This window comes from Euprymna scolopes, chromosome 6 (genome assembly GCF_053919585.1).
Source record: "Euprymna scolopes isolate OS-2025 chromosome 6, ASM5391958v1, whole genome shotgun sequence".
NCBI classification, from domain to species: Eukaryota; Metazoa; Mollusca; class Cephalopoda; order Sepiida; family Sepiolidae; genus Euprymna; species Euprymna scolopes.
In genome coordinates, this window is record NC_136487.1 from 50,764,225 (window position 1) to 50,772,877 (window position 8,653).

Here is an 8,653-nt window from a genome sequence, read left to right on the forward strand (position 1 = left end):
TCCTTATTCCTCAAAATTCAGATGAAATACTTGTTTGTTTCAGTTCCGGCATCGCTTCCTGTAATCAAGACCAAACCGGAATTAATTGAGCAGCAGCATCTTTACGTTGCAGAAGGCAGTAGCGTCAATGTGTCTTGTTCATCACATGGAAAACCTGCACCGAAAGTGAGTCTTCAATGGTCGAACGTTACATTGGAACCATTTCAGTTTGATGAGTCGAGAAAACTCGGGGATATAAATCAAGTCGACCAAACGATTGGCAAAATGCAGTTTACTGCTTCGCGGAGACATCATGGATTGAAGATCCAGTGCCTGGCACATAATAACAAATCATCCGAACTGGGATCAGCTTATATATATATCCACGTATTTTGTATGTAACTCTTTCTTTTTTTCTTTTTCTTTTGCTTTTATTCACACCAAACAAGACATTGAAGGAGTTACTGTGATTAAGGCCCGATTTATAAGGGCATCCTAAGTGGGGAGTTGTGCAACAAGATGTTTGTTCGCATTGCATTCAAATTTCTGCATGTTGGTACGATCGGGAAAACAGAGCAAGGAAGGCATTTAACTAGGCAAGCGGTCCAAGGAAAGACACTATTAGAGCAGAAAGTTTTCTGGAATTTCTGGATCTTTTTCTTTTTTTTTACAAGGTGGTCACCATTTATCAAGGCCCGGAAGCCACTCAGAGATAAGGGTTATTGTAAGTACAGTACGTTAGTGTGGATATTTAAAGTGTCTACTTAAGGGGCAGTTCATCAGGAATTTGTTTACGTTGGACTTGAAGACATCCAAGTTGTAGTCAGGAGGGAAGCAGGCAGACGGAACAGAGTTCCACAGCCGTGCAGTTTTAAGAAAGAAACTTTGTTCATGGAATCTACGTTTTGATTTAGGCATAGATAAAGAGTGAGGAAAGTTTTTGACAGTGGTTTTAGTTAGACGGGTGTTTTTCGTAAAAGATTGGCGAGGGGGGACCAGAGATTGGAGTTCAGACGAGCACCTGCCATGGAAATAACGATAAAACAGATAGGCTTGCAACGTCTCTTCTGTGAGAGAGAAGTTGCAGGGAAGAGAAAAGAGTATCCCTCACTAAACCACGAAGTCTATTTTGTACTCTGTCAAGGCAGGATAGGCTATTTTAGCAGCTCCTGCCCAGATATGGCAGCAGTATTCCATCCTTGGACGTACTTGGCTTTTATATAGATAGAGAATTGCATCAGTAGTGAGATATCTTCTGGAGCGGTAGAAGGATCCCACCATCTTTCCAGCGATCTTTGCAACAGACTTGATGTACGTGTTCCATTTCAGATCAGGAGTGAAGGTCAAGCCCAGAAGCTTGTCAAAACATGGGGCTTCTCCTAGACGACAGCCATCCATTTCAATTGATGCCAGATGGGGATCAGAGCGTTGATGATGTAAAGATAGGAGTTTGGTTTTAGATGCATTAAAGGTAACCAGCCACGTCTTCCCCCACTGAGATCAGAGGAGAAAGAATCAGAGAGAGCTTTGTCATTTACGGCTTTTGATGTGTTGCTGTAGATGGTCGTGTCATCAGCATAGATGTCAACGAATGATTTAAGTATGTGTTTAGGGAGATCATTGATGTAGATCAGGAAGAGAGTTGGGCCTAGGATTGACCCTTGAGGGACTCCAGCATTAATACTGCAGGCCTCTGATTTTTGTCCATCAACCACTAGTCTTATGAGCCTATCAGAGAGAAATGATTTAATGATAGAGAGAATATTTCCAGTTATACCGTAGCTGGAGATCTTGTGAAGTAGGCCTTTATGCTATACTTTGTCGAAGTGAGGAGCACGATTTTGCTGCTAGTCACATTAGTCAGAAGTATTTACGTTGAAGAGAGTACAAAATCAGTAAGTTTGTTGTAGCACATTCTGTGGAAGTATTTGTAAAACAACAGGGATACAATATTGTGGTGATGGGACAGAGGCTAGAGCTTAGTTGCAAGTGCAGAAACAATTAGCTTAGAAACTCTTTGTACTCTGTTCAAGAGGGAAAAATTTGTGGTTGGTGCACCAGCCCAGATAAGGCAACAATACTATATTTACGAACGTATGGTGGGTTTATAAAGATATAGGCTACTGACAGATGTGAAATGCTTTCTTTCTTTGTTCGTTATATTTAATGGATTATCATCACAAACTATGATATCGATGATGCCGAGTTCAATTTATGGTAGTGTTAAAATGTTTTTGATTAATAATGAGGGTATGACCCCAATGATTTTGACGATCTTATTTATAACTGAGGGTAGAATAATCAACCAATGAGAAGCCTCCGACCTCATTATAAAAATATCGAATTTTGGATTCCAGTCAGTTCGCTGTCAACCTCCGACTTGAAACAACTGAATCATGACTACATTGATTCTTCGCCGCCATCTTTGTTATTAAGAATTACTCAACATTCAAGATCATGACTGCATTGATTCTTCACTGATTTGACTTACTACCACCATTTGTGTTCAACATGATGGCTCAACAGTATTAGCGTCTCAAGTTCAATGTAAACAAGTTCTTGATAAGCCGTTCCTCTTAAGTTAATAAGTTTACTGAATTTCCATTACTGACAATTACTATATTATCCAATTGACGACTGTATACTCTTTAACCCTTATCCTCGAGTGGCCCTTAGGCCTTGATAAGTGGTGACGCCTATGTAAAAAAAAAAAAAAAAAAACTATTGGGAATGTGAATCTCTATAGTGAAGTGATTCTAGCAAAACTATAATTTGGTTGTTGTTTTCCGAAAGTTGGAAACATACTGTAAAAAAAAAAAAAAAAAAAAAAAAAAAAAAAAAAAAAAAAAGGAACACGTAGACAAGAAGATAAAGACACTGCAACCCCTTTTCTCACACTACTTAACAAGGCCAAAAGCCACTCGAGGATAAGGATTAGTGGTATTTTCAGTTGGATTGCTACTCTTTGCCTACTCTATCAGTAGTTTCACGTGTAAATAAAAATACGCTACTTAGTTTTTATATGAGAGAGTTAGTAACTATGATGAATTTCTGTGTTTGTTCTAAATTTGTTTAATTATTGTTTTTATTGAAAAACAAGCATCGGAAATTGTTTTTAAGTAAAAAAATGTTTTGAACTCATACCCAAACATTCATGAAGTCTGCTTTTTTTGATACCACCAAAACAGAAAAAAAAAAAAAATGTCACTTAGTTTGAAAAAATATTTACGCAATGATTACGCAAGAAGATATACAAGATACCACAACTCCTTTTCTCACGTTAGAGTCATTGCTAATCATTTCCTACTCTATGACTATTTTCGTGGTCCATATTCAACTGAGCTTCAAATTTCCCCCTTCTCCCTATTTGTAAAACCTTCTCAGCAAGAACTCATCTTCCTATCAGCACTTTCCTTGCTTCCTCTGTGTACCTAAGATCAAACGAATGTCCACGCACAGAACTTCTTCTAAAGAACTTCCCATAGATGAAACACGTTATCGTAGGGATGTTCCCCAACTAACTGTAACGTGATCATTTTCAAGTCCAATATCAACAAATATCTGTCGAGTCTTCCTGCAAATTAATCATGATTCTTAATTCTTTCATAGTACCGTTCCATTATCCAACTGAAAATATCACTAACCCTTTTCCTCGAGTGGCTTTTGGCCTTGTTAAGTAGTGAACAATTAGTTTTAAAAAAAGAAGACAGTGATATGAACACATATTAATTCCATAGTACCTTTAACATATGTATGTATGTATGTATGTATGTGTGTGACAGTTTCCAGACTAAATTATTCGATCGGGAGATCCTATTTATTAAAAAGAGAGAATCGAAGACGATAACATACTACGAACATTAAATTATGATATAGATACTCTAATTTAATGTCCGTAGTATGTTATGACCTATCTTTCTTTATAATAAATAGGATCTCCCGATCACCAAAGATGTAATGTAAAAAAAGATAAAATAAAAAAAAATTCTTGTCAATTTTGAGCCGTATGTGAAGTTAATATATACCTTCTTGGTCTTCTGGCTAGGATCCAAGGGTAGTATCTGCTTTGTCTTAAGATGGAATAATGATATTGTGGGATTTCTGTTCATGCCGTGCGTCCATACAAGACTTCCATAAGAATATTGGAGATAAACTGTAATAACCAGGTATATTCTGACACTACAATAACCAGATTACTTAGATTAAACACTTTTACAGTTTTAACAAAAGGGCTACAATAATATTTGGAAGTTTCCATTCACGCTGAACGTCCATAGAATGCCCAGCAGCAATATATTACATATGAAAGATGCCGCTGTGGAATTTCTACAAGTTCTGCTTGTAAAAGATTAATTATATATTAAAAAAAGCCGTGCATGTGTGGTCCCTCTCTGGTGCTGCATGTGAGATGATGCCACAAAAAATAGTGAAGAAATGATGAATGTGAGAAGTGTGAAGGGCCAACGTTGCCTTCACATTTTCGCCAAGTTTCAGAAAAATCTAATGGATGGGGCAAAAGTTATGGGGTAAAAAGTGTCAGATTTTGCAATTTGGAGGCATTTGCGACTCCTTCTGAGCTCCTGGGAATGCCAAACCCCAATGAAAATGGACAAATGATGCAGTTTCATGCCTTAAGACGTATATTTGAATTCAGTACCATGGAAACCCACTATTTAGACATACATATCAAGTTTTTGAGTAATATGAAAAAAAGAGCTACAAAGAAAGGCATATTTTTTTAGCCCTAAAAGTCCCAGAGGGATGCGAACCAGAATTTTGCCAGGGTCACCCATACTGAATTTATATTAAGAACAATGGCCTCCATATTTTGACCAAGTTTCAGGAAAATATAATGGACGGATCAAACACTATGGGCCAAAAAGTGTCATTTTTTTGGCCATTTGGGGGCATTTTTTAGCTCTTTTGATCCCCTGGAGACGCTGAATCCTAGTGCAAATGGATAACGGTGAAATTTCAGGCCTTAACACATGTATATTTGAGTTAATCACCGTGAAAAACCACTGTATAGTCAGACATATCGTTTTTGTTGAGAAATATGAAAAAAGAGCCACAAAAAGGGGCGTTTTTAGCACTAAAAGTCCCTGGGATGTAAACCAGAATTTTGCCAGGGTCACTCATACAGGATTTATATTAAGAACAATGGCCTCCACATTTTGGCCAAGTTTCAGAAAAATCTAATGGATGGATCAAAAGTTATGGGGCAAAACGTGTCATTTTGGGCCATTTTGGGGCATTTTTTTTTTACCTCTTTTGAGCTCCTGGGGATGCAACAGGAATTTTGGCAAAAGTAATTTTTTTACTGTACACATCTATTTAATGAAATTCAAATTGTGGCAAAATTTCAGGAAAAACTAATGGATAGTTATCTGGCAATCGTCCGGACGGATGCACGCACACAACCGAAAACATAGGTTCCTCTCTGATAAATCAGGGCACCAATAATAATACAAAAACGTCTGTTGAAAAACTAATTGTATTTTTGTGGCTTGATTGAAAAACCAACTGTTAAATGTAGGCATTTAACATTGAAAAAAAAAACGACTTTTCTGCAAGTGTTTGATAAAAAGCAAGAAAAAGTTTCTTCACAATGTTAACAGGATAGTTAGAATATTCAAAATACAGTAGACGGGTTCGTTTGCATCTGCTCTGAGTATTTTCACTCTTGCCTGACAAAATTAAATTCCCGTTGATTAGTTGATTGGCCAATCATATTAGGGTCATTCTGGAATACAAGGGAGGTAATTTATTGTCATAAACAAAGGGAGATAATTAGTTAGGAGAACAAAGAGAGGTAACCTATGCATAAACTAAGTTTCCTTGGCCTTTGGGCCAAAATCATAGTGCAGTATCTGTTCTGATGCGACACTTCACTTTTTCAGTCTTTGGTTAGTGGCGGAGAAATCCTTTATGACTGAGAATTTTTTTAATCCGGAGTGTCTCTTTTGGAAGAACTGGATTTTCCCCACATTAAAATCCAACCTTGTGTCTAACTCTTCCCTCATAGGGAGGCAAGTAAATAGAAATAATAAAATAAATAAGAGCAGAAATAACTAAATTTGAAAAGTATAAAATTCCCAGAATGCAATGCAATATATAAAATTGTCACCAAAATTATTAATCTTGGGACACTTAGAAAAGTCACAAAAACAATTGAAATGAACGATGAGTGATGATGGGTTGTTATTATTTTACTATCTCAACATGAACCGTGAGTAATTAAATTAATACTAGTTTATACTGTAGCAGTGTCGGTACAGTGCCTGTGAATGTCAATTGCCTTCCTCTACATAGCTTCTAATACATTATATTTTATAAGAAATAAGGTAATTAAAATTTTGTGTTTAAAAATATTGTAAATATATAAATACAGATAAACACAGTAAATATATAGATGCATATATAAACAGAGAAAATATATAAATAAACATCTACACACATTGTAAATACATAAATACACATAGAAAATATATAAATACATATATATATATATATATATATATATATATATATATATATATATATATATATATATATATAAAGTAAAATTGTGTCTGTGTACATTTTCTTACCAAACAACTCTGTCAATTTTCAGTCTACAGACTTAAGATTCGACATATGGGGGTATTGAAATTTGGGAAAATCTTTTCAATCGGTTTTCGGCCAGAAATTTGGCTGTCAAGGGGTCAAAGTTCTACAATTTGACCTTTGAAAACTCTACCAAACTCTTCCACCAAGTTTGGGTCTAAAAAAACTTGAAATTTTAGATGTAGCTTACTTGGGCATGGATCAAACTTTTTAATTGGATTTGAGCCCAAAACAATAAATATTAAGGGGTCAAAATAGGGGTCAAAGTTAAAAAAAAAAATTATCTGTGTTGTCTACCAAATTACTCAGCCAATTTTTTGTCTAAATATTTGAAATTTTATATAAAGTCTATTCAGATATAGGACAAGCTTTTTAATCGTTTTTGACCGAAAATTTGGCTGCCAAAGTTCAAAAGATTTTAACTTGCGGTCTCTAACAAACTATTCAGCCAACTTTGGGTCTAAACATTTGAAATTTTACATATAAGTTAATCAAACATGCAGCAAGCTTTTTCATTCGTTTTTGAGGCAAAAATTTTGCTGCCAAGAGGTCGAAGTTGAAAGAATTGACCTTTGCAAACTCTATCAAATTCCTCCACCAATTTTAGGTCTAAACACTTGAAATTTTAGATGTAGGTTACCTGGACATGAGTCCATATATATATATATATATATATATATATATATATATATATATATATATATATATATATATATATATGCACATTAAGTGATGAACAGTGCATAGGGACCGAACAAAGCTGGGCTGAACTGCTAGTATATATATAAACACATAGATACATATATAAACACATAGTAAATATACAGATGCACGCACACAGACATATATATATATATATATAGTAAATATTTATATACATATATACACACATAGTTAATATATAGCTAATATATATAAGTGCTTCTACATATATTAATTAAAGGAGTAAATATTGAATAAAAAAATCAGATAAAGCGGAAAATTCCCTGATGCATAGTTGATAAACAAGGCAACATGCTCATAGAAATAAGGACACAACCAAGTAATCTAACTCCTCCACCCACATACACTACTTGCCTCCCACTCTTTTCCTGCCTTACATCTTCACTCTCCCTCTCCCCACATTCTCAACCCCACGAGGTACAGCACTTATTTCTTTCATCTCTTATAACCGCGCTCGCTGGTTTATTTTCTATGCTACACTGTATAAAATGTCGAGTTCTGTTTAGTAAAGTTTATTTTACAAAATGAATATGTTTGAACGAATTAACCGAAATAGTTTGGTCCAGCTTAAATAACGTGTTTGTGTCCTTATTTTTACTAGCATGCTGACTTACTGTAAAATCCTTAGTAACTAATCGAGGTTAACTTGCGAAAAATAATTAAATCTTACTTAAAGAACAAATACATGGGTAAAGTTTTCAAAAATCAAAATAGGTAAATCAGTGCTCTCTGTCACAAAAATATTAACAACAAAGGAATACTTATGTCTATTAAAAGTGAAAGAAATTCTTTTGTTTATTTTTATATAATTAGTTATTATTAAGATTAAGCATCCTCTTATTTGTGTATAAAAATTAAATTTACACGCGTGATTATTATTTCCTTTCTTTATTATTATTAATTATAGTTAAGATTAAGCCTCCCTTACTTTGCTCATAAAAATAAATCTACACACCTATGCAAATATTGTATAAGCAGTAATTCTAGACTTGTATGGGTTGCTTTCAATCTCGTTTCTAGACATGTAAATTTTGTTTCCGCCCCTCCCCCAAACAAGTCCGGTTCTTTTCTCTGTCCACCCACTAATCTAGTCTCTATTTAGTATAGGCATTTTTTTCCTGCATCCTTCCCCCCTCCAACCAATGGTCCCTCCCCTTCACAAAACCACTCGTCTAGCTAAAACCACTATCAGCAGATTATAGTACACCTTTTTTTTTTTAAGAAGAAAAGATTGGCTGAATTTATATTATCTCCCTTCGTCGGTGTAACATAAAATATTTCCCGGTAAAAAGTTTTTTTTTTTTTAATCTATAAGAGAAAAATATTTTTAAGATCGGATTTTTTT

The 8,653-nt window shown here is 34.9% G+C and overlaps 1 protein-coding gene across 4 annotated transcripts in view; it reads left to right on the forward strand.

Moving 5' to 3' along the window:
* LOC145277646 (tyrosine-protein kinase-like otk) overlaps positions 1–8,653 on the forward strand; it is a 158,939-nt gene that overhangs the window by 76,342 nt on the left and 73,944 nt on the right. For 2 of the 4 annotated variants that reach the window (XM_080129233.1, XM_080129234.1), the window contains one exon: positions 44–373. The exons of the other annotated variants lie outside the window; for them this stretch is intronic. In XM_080129233.1, the coding sequence (XP_079985359.1) occupies positions 44–373 (330 nt within the window). The remainder of the gene's footprint in view (positions 1–43; positions 374–8,653) is intronic. 4 annotated transcript variants of the gene reach the window in all.